The sequence below is a fragment of the Chionomys nivalis genome, chromosome 1, assembly GCF_950005125.1.
Source record: "Chionomys nivalis chromosome 1, mChiNiv1.1, whole genome shotgun sequence".
In the NCBI taxonomy this organism is placed as follows: Eukaryota; Metazoa; Chordata; class Mammalia; order Rodentia; family Cricetidae; genus Chionomys; species Chionomys nivalis.
In genome coordinates, this window is record NC_080086.1 from 109,040,044 (window position 1) to 109,064,271 (window position 24,228).

The following is a 24,228-nucleotide window of genomic DNA, read 5'->3' on the forward strand; positions in this document are numbered from 1 at the left end:
GCTTCTAGCAGAATTGATGATGAATAATTTGAGCCCTGGTTCAGCAAACAGAAATATCTTTTGGATGAAAGCATGACTTATGTCTAGATGATGTCGTGTCTAGACATGGATGTATGAGTAAGAATGCCATGTTTATTTTTTTCCTGCTAATATGAGTTCATGTTTTCCTAGTTCCCGATGTCAGTCGAAATGGAGATCCGTATGTCGCTACCTCTATTGTTGAAGCCATTGCAACCATTGACAGAGCCATCAACTCTACGCGGACACATTTATTCGACAGGTATGGTGGGCAGGGCTGTGATGCTGGCCTTGGGTAGGGAAGCGAGTGGTGTGGGGTGAAATGTATGTTTCCTAGTGCCTGGGTCTTTTACCTGTTTCACTCCCCAAACCTGACTATAAAAGTCCTGAGAATTGTCCTATCAGAGCCATAAGGAGCATCAGCTGACCCTGGCTCCTCTGGGGTTTGAGTGCTAGCAGGAGGTGTACCTTCTTCACAGGCTCTGGGCTGTGATTCACAATCAAAGCATTTATAGAAGACCCGCCTCATTCTTTTGGCTTGTTAGAAACAATTTTGGCAAAAACAAAATGTTACTGAGGTGGCCGGTGGATCCCTCCATGTTGGCAATGGCTACGTACTCTCTGCACCTTCACTGAAATGCGATGCCCGTGACTCTCTCTCTTGACTTTATTAATGGTTTGTTTTCAGTGTCTTTGGTTCTTGTTTGTCTGTTTGTTGCTCTGTCGCCTTCCACCTGGGATGAGTAAGGTACAGTGCACCACGTTGTCGAAAGTAGCAATAGACATTTAGAGATATCAGTACACTTTTAGTTTCTGGATTTTGTCCCCCAGTGACTTATCTCATTGAGTCTCTCCCTCCCTCCCTCCCGCCAGCCGTCCTCATTCTCCAAACGACCTACTGGCCCTGTTCCGGTACCCACGGGACCCATACACAGTGGGACAAGCCAGGGCAGGAGAGATATTCGAGCGGACCCTGCAGCTGATCCAGGAGCATGTTCAGCATGGCTTGATGGTGGACTTGAATGGAACAAGTCAGTACCATGTTCTCCCACCTTCTTGCATAAACATGAGGTAGAAAACACACTGTTGCATGTGCATTGCGCTGTGGCCATGTTTACATTAGTATCTGAGCCCACTTTTTCCTGAACTTACGTAGGTCCTAGAATCTCTTTGGGTCAACTGGAGACGTTGACCAATGTAGGACCTGGTTGCCTAGGCTGTAGATGATTTATTTGTGTCTTGCTGGGCTTGCTGTATGTTCTTCTTCCTCTAGGCCTAGTCGTGTGAAGAGAAAGCTGTTGTTTCTGGTTGCTTCTCCCAGGCTGGAATTCCTCATGCCTACTTGCTTGCTTGGATTATTGCATGGATATTTTGATGATCATCCTTTGTAAGAAGAGGCTCTCATGTAACCTTTAATGCATGCAGACTGAGTCTCTAGGGCCAGAGATGGGCTAGAAATAATTTCATGAAAAGATTCAGTGCTGATTTTGACTAGCAGAGAGAGAGAGAGAGAGGGAGAGAGAGAGAATGTACATGTATGTATATACATTGTATGTGCCTGAATTTGTGCACATGTGGGAATGCCAATGTGCCAATGGATAAGCAAATATCTCTATGAGCATATCTTGCACAGGGGCATGCCATATGCATATGCAGATAGCATTGTGAGTGTGCACATGTATGTGTGTAGTTATGAGAGTTCATGTGCACACATGAGTGTCAGGATGTGAGCATGCTCTCAGGTGTGTGTACAGGTGTGCACATGCCCAGATGGTTTTTCTGAAGACTCTGGAATATTCTGTAGGGGAGGGATAGTGAGAAAGGTGAGGGATGGCCTTGGTGTAGGTGGGGTTTTCCCATCCTGGGAGCCGCTTCCAAATTACCACACAGAGGATTATATTAATTATAAATGTTTGGTTGATAGCTCAGGCTTTTTCCTAACTAGTTCTTACATTTAAATTAACCCATTTCTATTAATCCATGAACTATGTGGCTCATGGCTTTACCTATCCTCTAGTGTGCCTTCCTTTGTCATCAGGTGGCCTGCCCCCCCCCGCCCCCCCCCCCCGCCCCCCGTCCTTCATCCTCAGTCTGATTGCCCTGCCTGTAGTTTCTGCCTGGCTGTCAGCCAATCGGTATTTTATGAACAGTAAACATAATCCACAACACCTTGACTGTGCTAATGTCTGCAGGCAGCCTTCCATCAACCTGAGCTCTGCGCACGGGATCCTTATGTGGCTCTGCAGAGTCATAGACACCTGGTAGAGGCATATTGCTGACCAACAAACAAGGCCTGACCTCCTCCTGTAGCTGGTAGACAGTCCAAGGTTTTTAATCAGGAATCCAATCTAGTAGGAGCCTGCTCCTGGCTAGACAGGTTGGAGGATATATTGTATGATGGATTCTGTGAAATTCAAGACCAATGCCGTGAATGGTGTCCTGGGGTGATGGTAGAGGTGTGGAGAGGGTGGCAGGAGTCTGAGAAGCCTGCAGGAGGCCTCATATATGCAGGTGGCGGTAGGATGGGACTCTGAGGAAAAGGTGCTTCAGTGCAGTAGCTGGTACAGTGTTCAATGGTGGGCATGGGGAAGCTGCCCCACAGGGCCTCCTGTGGCCCAGGTAGAGATGCACTCTTCGCCTGTTCTGGAAACAGTATGAGATGTAGCTGAAGGTCCCCCGTTTTGGACCTTTGCACGTGACAGGCTTCTTACGGAGCCAGTCCCGTTATTAGAGCCAGTGGTATAAACCGTAAGCCTGATGGCATTGGAGTTATTAGTCAACAGTGAACCAAGTAGGGGGGTCCATTCTACCAGGTCAGATGCCAGAGCGCCTCCAGGCACGGGCTGAGGCAGTGGTCTGCACCATCGCTGGTGGAAGTCAGTGCCACCCTGCTGTGTTACAGGTTACCACTACAACGATCTGGTGTCCCCACAGTACCTGAGCCTTATTGCCAACCTGTCGGGCTGCACCGCCCACCGGCGCGTGAACAACTGCTCAGACATGTGCTTCCACCAGAAGTACAGGACGCATGATGGCACGTGCAACAACCTGCAACACCCGATGTGGGGGGCCTCACTGACCGCCTTCGAGCGCCTGCTGAAGGCAGTGTACGAGAACGGCTTCAACACGCCTCGTGGCATAAACCCTCAGCGTCAGTACAATGGGCATGTGCTTCCCATGCCCCGCCTTGTGTCCACCACACTGATTGGGACAGAGGTGATCACTCCTGACGAGCAATTTACACACATGTTGATGCAGTGGGGTCAGTTCCTTGACCACGACCTGGACTCTACAGTGGTGGCCCTGAGCCAGGCTCGGTTCTCCGATGGACAGCATTGCAGCAACGTGTGCAGCAATGACCCCCCCTGCTTCTCTGTCATGATTCCTCCCAATGACCCCCGTGTGCGGAGCGGGGCCCGCTGCATGTTCTTTGTGCGGTCGAGCCCCGTGTGTGGCAGTGGCATGACGTCCCTGCTCATGAACTCCGTGTACCCTCGAGAGCAGATCAACCAGCTCACTTCCTATATCGACGCGTCCAATGTGTACGGCAGCACAGACCATGAAGCCCGCAGCATCCGCGACCTGGCTAGCCACCGTGGCCTGCTGCGCCAGGGCATCGTGCAGAGGTCTGGCAAGCCTCTGCTTCCTTTTGCCACGGGGCCGCCCACCGAGTGCACACGTGATGAGAATGAGAGCCCCATACCCTGCTTTCTGGCTGGTGACCACCGTGCTAATGAACAGCTGGGCCTGACCAGCATGCACACTCTGTGGTTCCGGGAGCACAACCGCATTGCGACGGAACTGCTGAAGCTGAACCCACACTGGGATGGGGATACTGTCTACCACGAGACACGCAAGATAGTGGGGGCAGAGATACAACACATTACCTACCGGCACTGGCTACCCAAGATCCTGGGAGAGGTGGGCATGAAGATGCTCGGTGAGTACCAGGGATACGATCCCAGTGTCAATGCTGGCATCTTTAATGCCTTTGCCACGGCGGCCTTCAGGTTCGGCCACACGCTGATCAACCCTCTGCTCTACCGACTGGACGAGAACTTTGAGCCCATCCCACAGGGCCACGTGCCCCTCCACAAGGCCTTCTTCTCACCGTTCCGGATTGTCAATGAAGGGGGCATTGACCCGCTGCTCCGAGGGCTGTTTGGGGTGGCGGGCAAGATGCGCATCCCCTCCCAGTTGTTGAACACAGAGCTCACGGAGAGACTGTTCTCCATGGCACACACGGTGGCCCTTGACCTGGCTGCCATCAACATCCAGCGAGGCAGGGACCACGGCATCCCACCTTACCACGACTACAGGGTCTACTGCAACTTGTCGGCGGCTTACACCTTTGAGGACCTGAAAAATGAGATCAAGAGCCCCGTGATCCGGGAGAAGCTGCAGAGGTGAGTAGTAAACTTGGCTGTAAACTGTGGTGTTACCATCTCTGGGTTCCAGTTTCTGTGGTGGCTCAAGGTGGAGGCTGAGGTTAGATAGGGGGCAGCCGGCTGTCTGGGATGCTGCAGTGAACCAAGTGTTGTATACCATGTCTGCCAGCTTCTCTATGCTCAGGTGGTGGACTTTGTAAGCTGAAAGGAGTTTTCTGTTGAGATAGGAGTTGTGTCTCACTGATTAGGACAGATGAGTCAATGGGAAATGGGCATCAGACTGGCCAGCCTCCTGGGCCGGTCTAGGTCTATAGCTCCCTATGCTTACACAAGTCTGTGATCCCCACCTATAGTGGGGTCACACATCAGTTGCCATTGAACATAGAAGAGGAGAACTGGACCAGTGGGCAAGCTTCATGAGGAGGCCAATACTCCATGACTCAGAGGATAGGCCCAGGTCTGCTCAGGATTGGGCCGTCTCACCTAGGGCCAAGCTTCTTCTCAGACCTGCCTCCGGAGAGCTGTGCAGACCTGACGGTCCACTGGAGGGCTCTCTCTTGTGAGATACTGCAGTTTCTGAATGCGTGCTGTCTGGCCTCTGGGCTCCAGTTCATTTACATACTAGTGTTTGATTGCTGGCAGGGGAAGCATATGAGTCCCCCTGCAGGAACAGTGTGTTTTTGTCACCGTCACGCTTTATTGGGATGTATGCTCACTCACTGACTGTGCTTCATAAGCTTTAGTGTCCCCCTGTGTTCCCATCCAGATGGCCACAGGTGACTTTCCCTGTCAGTTTTTGATTGCCAAAATATTTCAGAACTGCCTAGTTTCTGGTGATCCTACCACTGCTGCTGGAGATGGTGAGCCTGGCCCTGCTGCAAGGGAGAGACCCCTGGCAAAAAGCATGCTTACCTCCCCGCCACACAGAATTACTCATTTATTTCTTCCTGTGAGCCCATTACCAAGAGGAAAAAAATGAGACATAAACAGGAGGAGAGGTGAATGGCAGTGACATGCAAGCTGTCATGGTTTTCAAGAGCCCGTGGGGAATGCAGCTGCTGTCTACTGTCCTGGCAGCCTGTTGACATTTTGCATTTCAGGGCAGCCTGGGGATGCATTTGGGCTTCTTTCTCTCCCTGGTCTGTGCTCTGTAAGCTACAGTCAGGGTCCCCAGGCCCCTAAGCGAGGGAGCTTTGTAGTGTTATGGAGACCATCCTCAGCAGGCCTGAAGCAGTTATCCTTCAGCCCCTCCCCCCATCCCTTTATGAGTGCCAGGTTGGAAGACAAGGAGCAGGGATCCTGAGGAGGCACTGGCATTTGGTGCCTGTGTAGCAAGACCAGCAGCCCTCCAGGCTCCCACGTCGGGTGGCCACTTTGGTCCAGCGTGCTTGTCCCTGAACATCAGACAATGAGCCCAGTTAGGCTTGGAAAGGGAGGATGCCAGCTTAAGTGAGGCACCGTTATTCCACTCCTAAGATGAATGATGCTCTTTTCAATAGCCTGTCACCGCTAGATGGTAGGGTGGTCCGCTGTCATTCCAAGCCTGGCGGGGAGGGAGCCAGGGACTGCTGCTTGGTTGGGAAACTGAACAAGGTTAGGAAAGAAAGATCTGTAGGCATTGCCTTTTCTCTCTGTATAAGCCTATATTCCAGGAGCATGGAGGACTTGATGAAACATGCTTTGTTAAACATTTTCAAATGTTTAAGCCTCATGTTAGATATCTATCCTAGCCAATTAACCAGCATTTCTATTGGCAAATACATTTTAATATACAGGAGGGTCTAATCCTATTATTTTTGAATATGATTATCATTGTCCATGTATTTAAAGAGGAAGATAGGGGTTGAAGGTAGGTGGGTGTGTCCCATGGAGTTAGATGATTCTCTCTGGAGCATAGGAAAGAATGTTTTGATTTTCTTATCTATTTTTGGCTTTTCAAATCACTTGTAAGTAAGTGTGTGTGTGTGCTAAAAAAGAGGAAATTTTTTAAAACTATGATTAGATATGCTTTAAAGAAATGCTGGTGAGTTCTCTTTGTCCGATAAGGTCTGGAGAATTGCTGGGCTTCATATCCCAGGCAGCTATGCTGGACAGACCTGACTTGCTCCTTGCCTATTGCAGGCTGTATGGCTCAACTCTCAACATTGATCTGTTCCCGGCCCTCATGGTAGAAGACCTGGTCCCTGGCAGCCGCTTGGGACCTACACTCATGTGCCTGCTCAGCACACAGTTCCGACGCCTGCGGGATGGAGACAGGTGGGTGCTGGAGAACCTTGCCTTACGTGGTTGTTCTGGACTCAGGACAGATGACAGTGAGGACCCCTCCCTGATGGCTGTACTTCCAACAGCTCTGTACCTCCTGTAGACTGCTCGGGCTAACATACCCGAGTCCCAGATGCTCTTGGTCTCCAAAGTCAATGAGAACATGAATGTTTTCAGGAATCTTTTGACTATTCATGACAGTACTTGGGAGGACTAGAATATTGTTGTTTGTTTCGTTTGGATTTTCGAGATAATCTCAGTGTATAGCTCAGGCTGGCCTCGCTCATGGCAAGGGTTTAGTTAGAAGTTTAGCCATCCATCATTTTTGAAAAGTAGCCCATTTTCTCTCTTGCTATTCAGATGGACTACTGTACTCTTTATTAAATGCTGGGACTTTTGACTTTTCTCACATTGATTGCATGAGAATTCACTCAATGCTCACCGAATCAGTGATTCCCATATTGACATAACATTCTTACCTTGGATCCCGCGGCCAGCAGCCTCCATGCCTGCCGCTGACCCTCCTGACTCTGTTGTCATCTCTGGAGAACAGGTTGTGGTATGAGAACCCAGGCGTGTTCTCCCCCGCCCAGCTGACGCAGCTCAAGCAGACGTCCTTGGCTAGGATCCTTTGTGATAACTCAGACAACATCACCCGGGTGCAGCAGGATGTGTTCAGGGTGGCAGAGTTCCCCCATGGCTATAGCAGCTGTGAGGACATCCCCAGGGTGGACCTGCGCGTGTGGCAGGATTGCTGTGAAGGTAGGTGCTGCCTGCCCCGGGACCTCACCATCTCCCGTGACTTCCACTCAGAACAGGAATGGGAATACAGCCTCTGGCTCCTAGTATGGTAATGATTTATGGTGACTTTGCTTAGTGAGTGGTTTCATGACCTGAGAGATAAATGCCAAGGAGTCTTAGCATGAAGGCACCATGTAACGTTGAGCCTAGGCTGTACAGGTCAGTAGCTCCACCCACACTGACTCTGGATGAACTTAGAAGATACGGAGGCACCCAAGGCTAAAGTGCTGGCTTTCCTACCTTAAATATCTGTACACTAAATTGCTGATAAAGGATCAACATGGTAGGTGCACACACCAGCAACTGAGCCCTGTGTGATCATAAATACCATGCCCTTAATGTCACATTTTATCCTACTGTAAGTGCCATTTATTGATGACACTATCACCACAGATACCTGTGTTAAGATGTCACTAAAACTTCACAGCTTCATTTTTATCCTAGGCTGCACTGTATTCTGACAGCTAAGAATACTATGTGAAAGGACACAAAACTTGACAGCGTGTCCTGATTGCACATCTAACATTTAACCGACTGTATAGCGACATCTGAGTGCTTGTGTTTTAGTCATGTGACTCACAGCCCAACGATGAGAAATAGCTCCTCCAGGAAGTATGAGGGTCTTGATGAACGAGGTCTGCACCAGTGTATTCCTGTCAGCCTGGGGAGACCGACTTCCCTGCCGTGTCCGTCCTTCTTGTGCACAGGGCCACCGGCACCACAGCTCTAGCCGCCGCTGGTTCCCTGTGGTGACGGTTCTTCCGTCTCTTTCCCACTCTGCATTCTTGAGTTCCTCTCTTGGTTAACCTCAGTTTCCAGTTTCTAATTTGAGTGCAATTTTGGCTTTATTCAAACTATGATCAGAACCCTGTAAATAATAAAGCGGGGGATTATTTACAAGCTAAGCTTGGTGACGTATGTGTGTTTGTGGTGAGAAGAGGACTCAGAAGGATGGATGCTCCAGCCACACATGGAGCAGCTCACTGGATTCTCAGCCCTGTCCTATGCCGTGGAGGCCCCAAAGAAGGTGGGCTTGGAAAGAGCACACAGAGCTCAGAACTATGGGTGTCGCTCTCTTATTTTTCTTCTAATGTAGTCACCCAAGATCAGTATTGAAATTAGGTTGACTTTTGAAGCTGCCTGTAACATCCTAAGAGCTTGTATTGTGAGGGTGGGGCTGTATGTGAATGTGTGTGATTGTGTGGTTTGTCCAATCTGCTTCTCCCCCACCCCTTTATGTATGTATGTATGTATGTATGTATGTATGTATGTATGTATCTATCTATCTATCTATCTATCAATCATCTATCTATCTGTCATATTCTCTCTCAATTGAGAGAGAGAGAGAGAGTGTGTGTGTGTGTGTGTGTGTCAGAGAGAGAGAGAGAGAGAGAGAGAGTTATTAAGAATTCTCATAAAGGACATTGTGCTTACTGTTGCATTACCTAATCCTCAAGACTGCTGTTCTTGTGATCATAGAGTGGGAACTTGAATCGCTTTTGCTTCTTTTTCTTTTAAACTCTCACAGTTTTTTCCAGTTTAAATACTTTCCTGCAAGGATGGCAGAGGGTTTCGTCCTATCTGTAGGAAATCTGTTGTCTTGAAAGTGCTGTGCAGGGTCAATTCTTATTTTTCAGATACAGAGCCTCTCTTTTCTGATACCATGACCAGGTCCCCTCCTGCTGCAGAGTGGAACCAGCCTTCACCCTTTGCATATGTTTATATAGTCACAGTTCCGGAAGGGGTGGTCACCGAGGCAGGCCTTGTCTTGGCCTCTGCCCCCATTCTATTCCATTGTCCCAGGTGCTCAGTGCCCCAAATTCTTGTTGACATAGGTTCTTCCCAATACTGGGCCTCTTACAATAGCAGGCTTGATCTAATCTCAGAAGAGCTTCAAGATCCTAAATTTACTGGTTTCTGTTTGAGCTCAAATCCACAGGGAAATCTAAATCTAAATCTCACAGGGAAAAAAAAAATGGTTCTGTTAACATTTTTTTTGGGTGTGTGTGTGCATGGTGTGTGCTTGCATAGTCTGTGTATGTTTGCATGTGTGCAGGCGCACATGTGTATGCATGCAGTTGGCATGTAGAGGCTAGAGATTGACATCTAATGTCTTGGGTGTTTTGCTGAGCCCAGAGCTTGGCAATTCAGCTTGTCTAGCTGGCCAGCTTTCTCTAGGGATTCCAACTCCACTCTTTCTGCTTGCTCAGCAAGTGCTTTAGTTATTGAGCCATCTCCCTAGACGCAAAAGTTTTTCTAAATGAGCCCAGGAAGCTGCAGCTTTTTTGTTACCAAGCTCCTAAATTATTTACTTAAATATAATTGGAATTGGGAAATTAGCATAAATAAAATCCTTACCTAATTTTTGGATCCTGTTTGAATTCTACTATGTTCCCAATGATGTTAGTTCATGACAGGTTCCACCTTACTTAATTTTACCTGAATGTTCCCAGACTCCTGTATCCAATAAGAGTCTGTCTGTCTCTGGTCCTTTTGGTAAGGTTTCCCTCCGTGTGGGTTTGGCTGACCTTTTCCTGAAGGCTAAGCACACCATTGGAACATAAGTGGAGTCACGAATGACTGTGTTCCTCCTGGTGCACCATAGCAGGGATCAGAGGTCATAAGTTTGTCCCATGGCCAGTGACAGTGATTCAAGTTACTTATTTAAAATGTTTGCCTAGATACTGTGGTTTGCCTAGATAGTGTAGGCAGGGTTACAAACATGTGGTTTTAGTTAGAATCTAAATATTCTCCTCATTTGCACCAAACTCTTCCTCCTATTGTGCAAGGCTCTGGGTGGAGAACCATTCCTAGGCAGGATGGGGGTTCCAGAGAAGGTTCGGGTTTGGAGCACAGGTCTCCTGTATACACAGAACTTTCCAGGCATTGCTGTGGTTTGGTACATTTGCCTTGTGAACATGGCTACTTCATAGCAGCAGCAGTGGGTGTGGGGTTACATTAGTGCCAAGGTGCATGCAACTGATGCTGGGCAGGCAGAGAAGTGCAGCCTCGCTCTGCTCTGTGCCTGACATAGAGGTGGAACATCGTGGCAAATGTGGTGGCCCTGGGTTCCCAGAATGCATGTATTGTTTTCAGGTCAGAGCCCCTGGGCACAGCCCATTCCCATGAGGCCCACCCTGCTTTGTTGTTGTTCTCAAATGATCTAGGGTAAGGCTTTGTGACGGAGGATCATCCTTGCCCTCTTCTGGAATATTCAGCCTTGTCTGACCTGACTTCGATTTTCAGGAAAGCTTGGAGAAAGAGGTTCCTGCGAAGACGGGGAAATACAGGGAGTAGACACAGCCATGCAAGGCTAAGCTGCTGTGGATCTGGTTCATGTCCTTGGAGCCATCTGAGAAGCTGCATTTTCCACTCCGATTGATGGACAGGGCAAATTTAACCGTCCCAGCTTAACTCAGTCAGATAATGACGTGTGATAACAAGTTCCAGGTCACTTAGGAACTATTCCGTGGTCAGAAGCGATGGCTTGATCCAGCTGAAACACTTCCTTCAATTTCTAGCCGTGGACATCAGGATCTAGATACTCTCATCTAGAGTCAGGCAGTTACATGACCTCTGCTTAATCAATACTTCTTTGCCTTAGTGATGTAGGATGTCCGCTTCAGGAGGGTCACAGGACCTAGAATTTGGAAAAGACTTTGGGCTTTGTTTTCTTCTGGACCAGGCTATTCTTAGGGGAGAAAGGAGACATAAGTGTAAAGATGGGTAACTTTAATGAATAATGAAGGCGGGGCTTAGGTTAGAGAGAATAGGGTTCCTCCCCACCTCTGGAGCTTGGGATAAGGCCTCCAACAGGGCAGGGAAGGGTTTGGAAATTACCTGGACTTGTTGCAGGTTGATTTGGGCTGATCATGAGATCTCAGGGGCAGGAGGACTTAGGTGGAGCAGACTTAGACCATGATAGGAGAGTGCCCAAAATCTCCATATGTGGGATGTAGGAGGGTACAGTTCTCAGCTAGGGTGCAGGGTGGTTTGCCCTCAGGGAGACTAACTGCAGCTCTTAACAGGTTTAAGTGCTGGACCCGATCCCACAGAGGCCTAACAGACCCACTCTTAGCCCCATGAGTGCTTTTAGGCACTGCCTGGCATAACATATGTCCTAACTGAAGGGGGAGGGGAGATAATGTGTTATAAAAATAGCTACTACTTGACAAGATGTAAATTTATCCTGATTAGAATCATCTGTAACTGATTGCCCCTTTCTGCTTTTTCACCAGACTGTAGGACCAGGGGGCAGTTCAATGCCTTCTCCTACCATTTCCGTGGCAGACGATCCCTAGAATTCAGCTACGAGGAGGATAAGCCCACCAAGAGAGCAAGGCGCCAGAAGGCACTAAAGTCAGTTTTGGTGGTATCTGGGAGGTGTTCTGGCCGTTGTGGGTCTCCGCAACAGGCTTAGGCTGTTGTTTCTGAGCTCAGCCTAGCCTGGGTTGACTGAGGCAGAAGTGTCGCCAGAGTACAGGAAAACAAGTCCCATGTCCTGCCTGACAGTGCGGAGCTGCAGTGCGCTAGGCCAGGCACCCTGCAGAGGGATGGATGCATTTAGGAATGTTAGCTTAGGCCTGCGCACTAACACTCTGAATCTTCTCCTTACCCCATAGTGTGAAATACGGCAAACATCTTAGTAATGCCACGTCAGCCACCCATAACCCCTTGGAAGGACCGGCAACCAGTGATTTAAAGACGCTTATTCTGGAAATGCAGACGGTCATCACAGACCTCAGAAAGCAGGTAAGGCTGGCCTGAGCCACCGCCGTCTTCACCAGCTTGAACCTTTCACCAGCCCACCTCTGGCCCACCTCCGGCCCAGGGCTTCCCAGAGGCCTTGCATTTCTGGGTGATGTGTAAATGCTGACTTTGCTCTCACCTGCTGGGGACTGGTCGCTTGTGTAGCTTGCTTTCCTCTGGCTTGCTCCTTACCGGGCTGCATGGGATTCATGTCCTCATGTTTCTCTGTGGATTAGTGTGTTAGGTCCTTTTTTTTTTAAATTACTGTGATTAAACACCATGACCAAGACAGCTTATAGAAGAGTTTCTTTGTGTGTACAGTTTCAGAAAGTTAGAGACTATGGTTGTGGGTGAAGGCACCAGGGGTAGGAAGCTGAGAACTCACATCTTAAACAAAAGCATGAATCAGAAAAAGGAAAGTAGCAATGGTGCAGGACTTTGACACCTCAAACTCCATCCCCAGTTATGTCCTTCTTCCAACCATACCTCCTAGGCCTGGCCACCGCATCTGGGGCCTTGGTAGTGGGCAGTCAATGTCTCTAAATTTGGGGCACCCTCCCAGGGAATATGACTGAGAGGATACAACAGGAATGGATACAAAGTTCCAGCAAACTCAGGCATAGCCAGATGGAGAGAGGTAGGAGAAGACAGACTTGAATTCTGCTGGTAAGCCACTTCTTCAGGGAGAGTTTGGAAGAGACGGTGCTGGAAGCCTGGCCAGTGGTGGCAGACTCACCAAGGCTGCATGGCAGGGTGCCAGGGCTACACACTACAGCCCTGGTAAATTCCTCTCCTGTGGGTAAGGATCTTTGTTCTTCTCCATGGCTCTGTGTTCAATTACCGAAGGCCTTGTTTCAAAGAGAGTGACGTCTGGGACCTCAGGCTAGACAAAGGAGGTAAAGAGTGTAAGTGTGCGTAGCCAGATTATGGGCCAGAGGAGTGTCCTGGTGGTGTGGAGTGTGGCCAGGAGGGAGTCTGACATTGGTGCCTGGTTTGTGGGATTCCTGGATCTGGCTCTGTTCCTATCCCAAGGCTACTCAGGTTGATAGGCTTAGGGGGAGACTCATCTAACCCAAATTCCTTTCTGGATACAGAAGCCATTTCTGTGACAGCTGCCTCTTCTTGATCCTGGCCCTGCAGGCATAGGGCTCCATCTCTGTGCATTCCAGCAGCCAGCCTTTTGTTGTTGTTGTTGCCCTAAAGCACCAGAATAAGTGTTGCTGGGGACTCCGGGCTCTGGTGGAGAAGCTGAGACCCAACCCAAGGAACCCTCAGGATACCCATGGTTGGTTTGGGTAGACCACAGAAACTTAGTGTCCGTGGTATCATCATTCTCCCTAAAGTCACTGGGGCAGGATCTCTTGGTCAAGGAGTCAGCAGACCTGATGATATAGAATGCCCTTTGTACAGACAACTGGGGAAATTTGGTCCTTGCCTGTTGTCTCTGCACGACATGTGCTGCTGCCAGTGGCTCATCAATGCTGATAGCCATCCAGATCATAGTCACCTTTGTCCTCAGCTTATCTGGGCTGTGAGTTAACTCAGAGTCACCCATTGATGCCCTGGTTACTCTCCACTTCCTAAGGATGCTGGTCCATCCTTTAGTTTTCTTCACGGCCTCAAGTAGGAATGTTGAGGGTTAACTAAAATGTAAGTTATGCTATGCATTATTCCTACAGAAAAGTTTGCTTTGTTTTGTTTAGAAATGCTGAAGCACATCTTATTGTGGACAGCTCTTTGGCTAACTAAATTCTAATACCAAGCCATCAGGGTGATCTTAGTACCAAGAGCACAGAGTTGCACAAGGTTCTGTGTTCTGCTTCTGTGTGAACTGGGGACCACATGCTTAGTCGGTAGGATGGGGAAGTAGGAGAGGCTGGGGTTGAAATGCACATGGGGAGTAGACTGATTTAAAATGCTGTGGCTCCTATCCCTTGTTGTAAAGCAGGAAGCCTGTCCTCAGCTCAGCATGACTGTTGAGGCTCACTCTGATAACCTGCTCTGTGTCTTGCCGCAGATAACCAGCCTGGAGTCTCGGCTCAGCACCACAGAGTGTGTGGATGATGGTGGCGAATCCCACAGCAACAACTCGAAGTGGAAAAAAGACACGTGCACAGTTTGTGAGTGCAAAGTGAGTGTGGGATCGGTTCTGTGTTCGTGCCCGTGACACCTGGAAAGAGGGTGGTCCAGGTATCAGAGTGAGGTCCTGCTGGCCCTGATCTCTACCCCTGCTTTCCCCTCAGAAACTGGAGAGAGCACCTGAGGGCATTTGGGTGAAGCAACACAGCTACTAATGGTATACAGGAAACATACACTCACCTGGGAACCTGAAAACTCCACAGCTCATGACCCTTCCTCCCAGAGCTGGCTTTTCTATTCACCCCCCTTGCCCTCACTGTCTCTGTCCTGGTCCGGCCTGGGATATTAGTTACAGAGAATGCTAAGGGGGGGAGAGGTGACATGTAGGCTGGGGCTCCTCTTGTTTATGAACAGAGGTTCCCCTGCAGCCCTGGCAGGAGGACACTTAGGATGGAGTGAGAAAACAGGATAGCAGGAATGAGAGCCAATACAGATCCCCTCTTATTGAGCAAGGGACAGGGTTCATCCTTTTGCCAGAACAGTGCAGGGTTCTCCAAGCACCCCTGGGTTGCCTGGCTAATGAAGACTAAGCAGGGGAGGGAGGACTCTGCAGAGATGAGCATTTCTCCTGGCTGGCTGAAGTGCGAGATTGGGGGTGGGACAGCTCAGTCCTTTGATCCTGGGCCCCACAGTGTAGGGCTAGAAGGCAATGGGAAAAGGAGGTTTGTAATGGGATCCCCTCACCCCAGGGATGCATTTGTACCTGAAAAATTCCAAGTGTTGTCTTCAGGCCCAATTGCAGGAGAGGGGAGCCAAGCACAGAGACTCTTGGTAGGGGGTGAGGGCGAGAAGCATGGGGCACCCTACTGGGGCTGGGGTCATGTGGATTATGCCCAGGAGAAGAGCCAAGAGTGACAAGGCTATTTCTCCCTCCTTCAGAATGGTCAGATCACCTGCTTTGTGGAAGCTTGCCCGCCTGCAGCCTGCTCAGAGCCTGTGAAACTGGAAGGTGCTTGCTGTCCTGTCTGCCTAGGAAACACTGCAGACGAGAAACTGTAGTGGTCGTGAGCTGAGCACCTCCATGCTGGTCCACAGAGTCCTTGTGAGCTTATGGCTACGTGGGGAGCTGCGGACCACAGGGCAAGTTGGAACCCCAGATCTTTCAGGACCCCCACTGTGTCACCCCTGAAGCAGCCCGTGCTGTGTTTGCAGAAGGAAATTGAGTAGGCAGGAGTTCGGTGCAGGAGTGGCTCCGGTCCTCACTTCATGTTAGACTTCTCAGGTTTTTATTTAATTATTTTTAAATGAAAAAAAAATTGGTGCTACTATTAAATCGCACAGTTAAGACATGTAGGTTCCTAAATTGCTTCTGTCTGAGGATGCCACTTCTGTTTAAATGAGGCAGGAGGCCTTTGACATTTTGACGGGCTTCATTTAAGCAGAAACTTTTATTTTTTTTAAGGCAAAAAAGGGGAAATGTAGTGGCATTTCAATTGTAGTTTAATAAATAGGAACACAGGAACTCTAGGGCTTCCTCCTGCCACTCCCTCTTGTCTGCTATCTTCACCCCCTCCTCCAGGGCTCTTCAACGTCTGACCACAATACCAATACAATCCTGCATCTTGGGACCATGCCAGCCCTTCGACCCAGGACTGGCATCACACTATTTTGCCACATTTAGAAATGATCTTGTGTCCACTTGGAACGTGTGTCAATACTGCCTTGCTGGAAACCGAATGTGAAATCCGTTGGTCCCGTGCCACATCCAGTGACCCGAACAGCCCCTTGCATCGGTGGGACGATCTACAGCCACTGCCTGCCATGGTTCCTGACCGTAGTGGAGGGAGAGTTGATTCACTTCTCCCCCTTTCCATAGGTGACAAGCAGGCAGAGCCTGAATGCCTGAGATCACGTTGTATGAATGCTTTAAAGGAAAAAAAAATCCCTATACCTCATTTTTTTATTGCATGATGTTTTATAAAATTTTCCCATTTTAGATGTTAGAAAAATTATCTCCACTATGCAAGAAATGTTTTTTTTAATTCAGTGGAAAGCAACTATTATACCTCATAGTCTCTTGTTTTTAATTGAACAAAATGATCCATTCTATTCTCACAAGGTTCTGAGGTTTCTCCCCTGAACAAACACCGATGTGCCCAGCACTACGTGCCAGCCATGTGCGTACATCAAGAGGGTCACTTGCCCAAAGTCTAGGGAGGGAGACCTCGAGTACATAGACTAGTCAGTGCCAGTTTAAGAAGGACAAAATGGGTGTCATGATAGGGAGACCATGGCTGGATCGGGTGATGGTCAGCTCCTCGCAGCCTCTGGCTTGTGCTGAGCAGTAAGGCCGTTTTGGTACAATCTATGTGTGATCCTTATGCTGATATGATTAGCTTCCTAGAGATAGGCAGAGCCACATATGTAAGGCTGCTGAGCAAAGACGGCATCCCAGCTTGGGCGCATTCACCGTGGATTCACCACGTTGCTTTTCCCTCCTGTTGCTAATGATATTCAGAAGCCAATGGTCCAGCATACATGGGCATTTGTGTAATATTAAGTTGAGCTTAGTGATGAGATCTCAGAATAGACTTCCGTGAAGTAGGAGACAGAACCGTGCCATGTGAGATCTGACGACCGCGTAGTTGCTCAGGCATAGATAGAAGTGGCAGGAGAGCCTGTCCTGAGTAGCTGGGATTTCACATGAGCCCTGGGGTGTCTTGCACCAAGGCATACAAGTGCACAGCGTGCTTAGACAGGTGTCAAGGGTCTTTGTTCTCTGGTCCTGTGAAGAAAACTGGCTGTGATTCATAGTAATTTCTGTCATTCAAACCAAGATGTCTCCAGAACTCCATGTTGATGTTACAGCGTCCCTGGCCAGGCAGTGGGCAGTGCCCAGACACCCTTCCCTAGGAGCTGCTGCACTGGGCTTCTGAGATACAAAGCAGTGTACATATTTATTTCCTTTTCTGACTGTTGCCAACAGCCAAATGCCATTTTATGTTCCTTGTATTCAATACATTACCAAAGAGGTGTTCGCACTTTGTAATGGCACCCTTTCAGTTCAAATAAAAGGGCCACGTTGTCAAGTGGAGAATCTGTTCTTTTTACTTGGAGGCAAACAAGAATTTGCTTGCTGAATGACGTGGAAGTATGAGGAAGGGACCCCGTCCTACACAGAAAACCAGAGCTATGCTGTGAGCCATAAAAAGAAAAGAAAGAGGGGTGTGTGGTTAAGACTTCCTTCTGAGATAAGGAAGGCACCTTAGCCAGGCTGATATCATGTCGGTTCTGCCCCTGGGACAAGCCACCTGAATTTCCAGTAGGTTCCTTTTTCAGAAAATGCTCAGTGCTTTTTGGCCCTCTGATGGTACAGAGTGGGTAGGTAACCTCTGTTCTTCCCAGAACAGGAATAAAGATCATGCTAGTCCCATGGTACCACCAATGTTGAACGTTTTTCCATGTGCTTGTACTCATGTGTGGCCTTCAGTCTGGCCACGGTGACCTGGATGGCAGGTTTGGGACGGATTCTGGTTTTACAGAGCCTGGAGAAGATCGTTATTGTTCATGTGACTTTCGTGCAAAAGAAGATGCGATGTTAAGGAGGCAATGCATTAAATTTGTGATGTTTATGTATGTGCATGTTCAGAGGTCAGAGAAAGGTGTGTTCTTTGATCACTGCCCACCTTAGTTTTTGAGACAGGGTCTCTGTCATGGAAGGCGGAGCTCACCAGTTAGGCTAGGCTCACTGGCCAGCAAGCCCCAGAGACCCTCCTGTCTCCTAGCGTTTCACAGTTGCTGAGGATTCGAACTTGGGTCCCCATGCTTATGTGGCAAGCACTCTGAGCTACCTCGCAACACTGAGCATGAAGCCTTTTAAGTGGGCAGATTATTTCAGAAATTAGATGAGACACTTGAGTGCTTCACGAATGTGACTCGCTATGGGAGAGGATGCATGGGATTCTTTGCTGCAATGTCCCCGTGGGACAGCTTTCCCGCACCTAAACCACAGTCTGACAGACTTTTCACATGAGGTCATGAGCTCAAAACTGACTTTTGCAGCCACAGCGAATCCCATGAAAATCCCAGCTGCTCTTTCTCCCCACCCCCGCCCCCCGAGAAAGATAGATGTAGCATAACTAAACCTCCCCTCTGCTTAAGCTTTCTGCCAAGACTGATGAGCTACAAGTGAGGCAGACAGTTCTCAGAAGGCCACCCGGACACAGTGTCTGCAGAGTCTGTGGTGACCGGCCAGTCAGTCCCAGGTTTTCCTTTAACACCCTGTTGACTGACAGGGACCCCGAGCAAACATTATGTTTTTCCTTCTTCAGTGTGGAGTGTTGTCGCGGCCCCCCTCGTCCAGCAAGGATGACGCGACCACCGGAGCTCTTCTCACTGCAGTTTTATTTCAGGACCTTTTGACAATTGTAAAATTTCTCTCTCTCTCCCTGGGCAAACCTCTCCCAGCCCTTAAGTAGGCATGGGCCGCCAACCTCAGATTGCCAGGTGGGCACTGCCCATAGGTTCACGCATATGCAAGCAGCTGACAGTCATTGTGTGATAATAGCATAAGTCAGGCTTTAGCCATAGGAGTTGATCACAGAGAGCACTCGCTTTCGGGATCGCGGAGGGCGGGAGCCAGCACCATCAGGTGTGACTCCACACAGCTCTCTACATTGCCATCAGGTGTGGCTTCACGCAGCTCGCTACAGAGTGTGTTTTGCTTTTTGACTAGAACCATCCCATCATCTATATTCGCATCACAGTTATTCTCCCATTGCGGCGTCTCAAGGGACAAAAGCACCTGCCTGACAGCCCAAGTCAATTCCTGATCCTTGGGAGCTACATGGTGGAAGGAGAGAACGGACTCCCAAGTCCTCTGTCCTACACTGACACCCCTCAACACACACAACAAATCTTACATGTCTAAAAATTTTTAACATCCTAAACCCAGACCAGAGACTTCAGGGGTGGGCAGCGGAAGTGAATTTAGAAGTTTGCAGAAGTACTGCTGGTTTTCTGTTTGGGGAATTTGTTAAAAGCAACTCTGTTACTGTAATGTCTGGCTTTCTTTATTCAGACAAGTGGGACTGCAGAGGAAGCTGAGGTTAAAACCCCAAAACCTTCTCCTCAGTCTTTTCCCATTGTGTCCTAAAAGTCTCTTCAAGTTGATAAAGACCATGAAGCTGTTTCTCCTCTTTGTTCGGAATGTACCCTGTGATCCCCTTGACTGCAGAAAGCCAAGTGGTAGGTGCAGCTATGTTACTGGGGGCTGTGTTACTGAGGAGAGATGTGGGTTTTGAGCATCTTCATCCCATTATGGCTGTTTAAAAACTAACAATCAGTTTATTTGTAGATGTCAGGAGAGGGTAAGTGACAGAAATCGTATTTTATTACTCTTTCTAATGTTGAACATAAGTACCACGGCAAACTTTATTTTTCAGTGTGTTTTACATAAAGCCAATTTTATTTATTCTTATTAGCCCACAGTTACAAGACACCGCCCCCCTCACCAGCCCAGAAATATAACCTCTGACATCATTGTTCCATGTCTTCTAAACCATCTGCATCTTAGTGTTCTATTGTTTTGTCTGTGCTTAACCAAACCAGGCAGGATACACAATTGAAGAGGAGATGCCTGCAGCTGTTTCAGAGGAGATCCCTGGGAAAACATCATGTTTGTGTTCCTTAAAAATGACCACATCAGGAGTCATCTCAGATGAAGCTGCTAGTCATCATTGCTTGTAATGATGACTCAGAGCTCACCAGGGGAGGAGGAAACAGGATGTGGTGCCTGTGGCCCCCAAGGGCACTGTGCAGCCTGGCCTTTAGATTTCCACAGAAGTCCCAGGGCTGCTGTCAGAGGACTCTGCCTCCTCCACTTCTGCCTTATGGGGCAGAGCTCTCCTGTTAGTTAGGAGTGCCCAGACTGAGCCTCAGGCCTCCCTCGTGGGCCTGAGACCAATCCTGTCTTCATTCCACCAGATTTAGAGAAACAGCACATCCATATTTGAGAAAGACGGGTTCATTGTGCACCCTACTCAAACTGTGGGTCCGGATAGACTTGCAGAGTTTCCCGGGCATGCCTCAGGTGGAAAAGGACAAATTTGTGATCTTGAGCAATGTTGATGATCCCTGTTCTCTTCGAGGACTCACGGGCGTTGAAGTCAGACAAACGAAACAAAACAAAACTCTCCCCTGTCTCACTCAGAGCAGCTTGTCATCGCCCAAGTCCCACAGAGACCAGCGCTGTTCTTATGAGGCTACACCCTGAATCCAAGCCATTTTCACTTGCCCCGGCCTCCTTCGCCAGTACCGCCTCCGTCTTGTGTGACACCACCTAGAGTCTCCCCAAACTCTAGTCTGTTATGCACCTTGTTATGCCATGTTCAGTTGATATGACTGGGAAGCCAGCTCTTTCCTGAAGGGAAACAGAGGAGCAGTGGGAAGAAGGGAGGTGGGAGGGAATGGGGGATGGGAGCAGAGGAGGGAGCAGAGGCTGCAGTTGAAATGTATTGTGTGAGAGAATTAAAAAGGGAAAAGACTCTCCACCGACTGCAGCCGCTGGACTTCAAAGCTCAATGCCTTCACTTGAGGGCTGATCTTAGCAGAGACTTTTTTGTCCTCTTTCTTTCCGTCATGTCTACAGACTTGAGGTTTGGATAAGTTCCACCTCTGTTAATTGCCATTGGAGCTCAGACTATAAAATCCATCAGAACCTCAATTTCTTCATATATAATTATCTAACTTGTAAGATTTCTTTTGAATTAAGCAAGGTAAATCTGGTGAGAAAGAAAAGAGTGTGGGTGTGTTTACTACCAGAGCCAGTGTTGAACAGTCTCGTAGTGCTCTGTGTGCTGACAGCAGAGACGGAAGTCAGCCTCTGTGCTTTTGGGGTTCTGAGAGTCAAGTGGTGCTCTCTGTAATGTTAATCAGAAATCTAGCCCTTCAGATAAAAAAAAAAAAACCCACGAATTCATCCTGTGAACTCTAGATGAAGGTGTCTTTGTTCTGGTGTAGAGGAAACCAAAGCCTGGACCGGTGCACTGCTCATGGATCTGGACTGTCGAACAGGAAGCAGAGTTCCGTACATTTGGGGATGGGCTGAAAAGGGTGTTCAAAATTAGGAATGACTGGCCACCTAGGTAGCCCTTCTTTAGTTGCTTACTAAGCAAACAGTAACCACTCATAGCCAAGGGTCCATGCTAGACGCTAGATGTGAGCAGGTATACCTAAAATAGACATAGACTAAATAGATGTCCCAGCAAAGACTACCAGATGCCAAATAAACGGGCTAGAAACAGTCTAGAGACAGAGTATGGACTAACTATTGAGACACACTGGACATAGAGTGGGTAGAGGTGGAACACACAGTCGGATATAGACTAGATGGATTACCAGTCGGGGTTCCCTATAAACAGCCCATGTGTAGACTGAATATAGAACAGATACAAACAGGCTGAAAATGAACTAGCTGCAGACTGGACTGGTTTTCCTTCTCAGCGCCATGGGATGAAGATGGTGAGGAGCCTGCTGTGGAATGGACAGGCTCTCCCAGGAGTTTACCTTAGAAGTCAAAGAACTTCCCATTAGTGAAGAGCAGAGGGAAGGGCTGTGGTAGCAATACCTCTATATAGGAGGCATCTCCATTCCAAGCGAGGGAGCACCCAAGGCAGGGAAGGCGCAGGTTGGCAGGGTGAGGCTTCCTTAGAGTTGGATCCTTAGGTGAGGATCCTCTAGTTCCCTGGTGGACACCTCAGAAAGCTTGCACTAGGAAAGTAGTGTGGTGTTGCCTACAGTGGCAGCCTCATGTCAAAGTAGGAGCTAGATCCTCTACAGTGCACAGCTGGAGAGCTTTGTTTCCCCCACCTCCCTGGCTATAGATGAGGGAGTGGTCAGGAGGGCAAGAAGACTAAGCAGTCAGGATGACATGACACTGTCTGGTGGAACCCAGGGAGGATGGAGAGAAGACCCGTGTGAGCCAGAGGAGCGGAGGTGGGAAAGGACACATAACCGAGCTGGACAGCTAAGCCACTGGAGTAGGTAAGCAGCCCCTCCAGCTGCTGTCAGGACTGTGTGATGAGCCAGCCATTGTAAGTCCTCCAGATGCCTTGTGTTCCTTTGGGGAAAGATCACAGCAGCATGGCGCACAGTGACAGGCAGGTGCACGCACGCTACAGCCGTGTGCCCTTCAGGCTTCAAGTGTGTTTGGAAGCCGGGTGTTGCTGCTAGGGCTGTGCCTACCTTCAGTGCTATCAGTGCCAAATGGAATCACCCAGGATACCTCGGAAACTCCTCTTTGTGTGGCTCCCAATTCTTCCTGCTAATTACCTGACCATTTCAAGAACACTTCTCCCCATTGTCACTATAAAATGTACATGTCTAGGGTTCTTTTTGGTGTATTTGTCCTCATGAAGGTCTGTAGCAGATAGTGGCCATCTTTCACCCTATTGCTTCTCATTGACAAAGTCTTCAGTTTAGAGTTGTTATGGCCACACTGACGGCAAGCTGCCATCGTCAGCAAGAGCAACCGTGGGAGAATGTACATACACACAAGATGTGTGGTAGCTATTGCTCTGAACCATTAAGGCAAGAAGCAGAACTGTTAACAATGTGCTCTGGCAGGGGGCAGAGAGTGCCTCAGCAGGGGCAGGTGTCTGTGTGTTCAGATGGAGCACAGAGCATCCGGGAGTCCTGAGGAGGCACCAAAAGCAGGAGAGGAAGCAGATACCCATCCTGGTGAAAGGCAGGGTGTTTGGGGTAAGGCTGATACAGTTTTTAAAACTGGCCGTCCATGGAGATGCTTCCTGGCTTACCTTGACCTGCAGATTGACTTCTGGTCCTGTGCAAGATGTCCCTCTGGAGTGGTCAATGCTATAGCTTCTGTCTGTGGAAAAAAGAGAAGGAAAAACAGCCAGATGGCCATGGCCTTTGCCCCTGAACTTGGAGACCTCGACTAGAACATCCCAAGGGAAGCCCTTACAGAACCCATTATTCAGAGACTTATTCGTCCCCTGTGATGTGGCATTGTCTTTGTTTCTGAGTTGAGCACAGTGAGAGGAAGATTTGGAACCCAGTTGGGCTTTGCGCAGTGGAAGGGCAGCTTCCTGGGAGTACATTAGATGCTTGAACTGAGTCAGCAGCCTTGCCACCCGTCTGACAGTAAGAAACAAATGGAAAGGGTAGGGATTATGTGTCTGGTCCCAGGAGAAAGAAGAATCACACCACAGTCTTCTCACAGGACCTTGGGGGAGCAGTGATTAGGAGGCGTGCTGCCAGATTCTCCTGGACATAGGAGGTTCATATAAACTCCCAGGAGGTTCATAGATGGATCTCCTCACCACAGATCTATAGGTAGAACGCGTAACTGAGACACTTTTAGAGAAAACAGGGTTTAAGAAACTACTGGGTCAGGCACAATAGTGCACACCTTTAATCCCAGCACTTGGGGTACTTGGGTGCAAGAGAAAGGTGGGTCTCTGTGAATTCAGGATCAGCCTGGTCTACATAGTGAATTCCAGAACAGCCAGAGCTATGTAGAGAGAAGCTGCCTCAAAAAAAGTAGTAAAATTACTTTTTAAACCACATAAAAAATGAAATGACAAGCTACAGAATGGATGAAAAATGTCTACAAATCACATTTAATGGGAAACTTCAACTAGAACAAGATCTCTTAAAACTCAACAGGAGGAAACAACCCAGTTTAAAGCAGACAAGCTGTTTTAACAGACAGACACTTTCTCAAGGAGGGTTTAAGAAATGTAGGTTGTAAGTAGTTCCATGTCTAGTTTGGTGTTCGGTTGGTTCCTTGTTTTAATATCCACATTGAATTCCATAGTTGCGGCCCTAGTTTGCTCTCTCACCCTCAGTAAATATTCTTTCCCTACATCCCCGCCAGTAGCTGTTGTCATTTGATTCCTTGGCGACAGCT

The 24,228-nt window shown here is 48.7% G+C and overlaps 1 protein-coding gene across 2 annotated transcripts in view; it reads left to right on the forward strand.

Annotated features, from left to right (window-relative positions):
- The window catches only part of Pxdn (peroxidasin), a 73,605-nt gene extending 56,220 nt beyond the window's left edge, over positions 1–17,385 (forward strand). For both annotated transcript variants that reach the window (XM_057768922.1, XM_057768930.1), the window contains 9 exons: positions 172–280; positions 892–1,049; positions 2,921–4,424; positions 6,528–6,662; positions 7,222–7,430; positions 11,708–11,828; positions 12,092–12,221; positions 14,236–14,349; positions 15,237–17,385. In XM_057768922.1, the coding sequence (XP_057624905.1) occupies positions 172–280; positions 892–1,049; positions 2,921–4,424; positions 6,528–6,662; positions 7,222–7,430; positions 11,708–11,828; positions 12,092–12,221; positions 14,236–14,349; positions 15,237–15,356 (2,600 nt within the window). In that variant the 3' untranslated portion in view covers positions 15,357–17,385. The remainder of the gene's footprint in view (positions 1–171; positions 281–891; positions 1,050–2,920; positions 4,425–6,527; positions 6,663–7,221; positions 7,431–11,707; positions 11,829–12,091; positions 12,222–14,235; positions 14,350–15,236) is intronic.
- Positions 17,386–24,228: the final 6,843 nt, after the last annotated feature.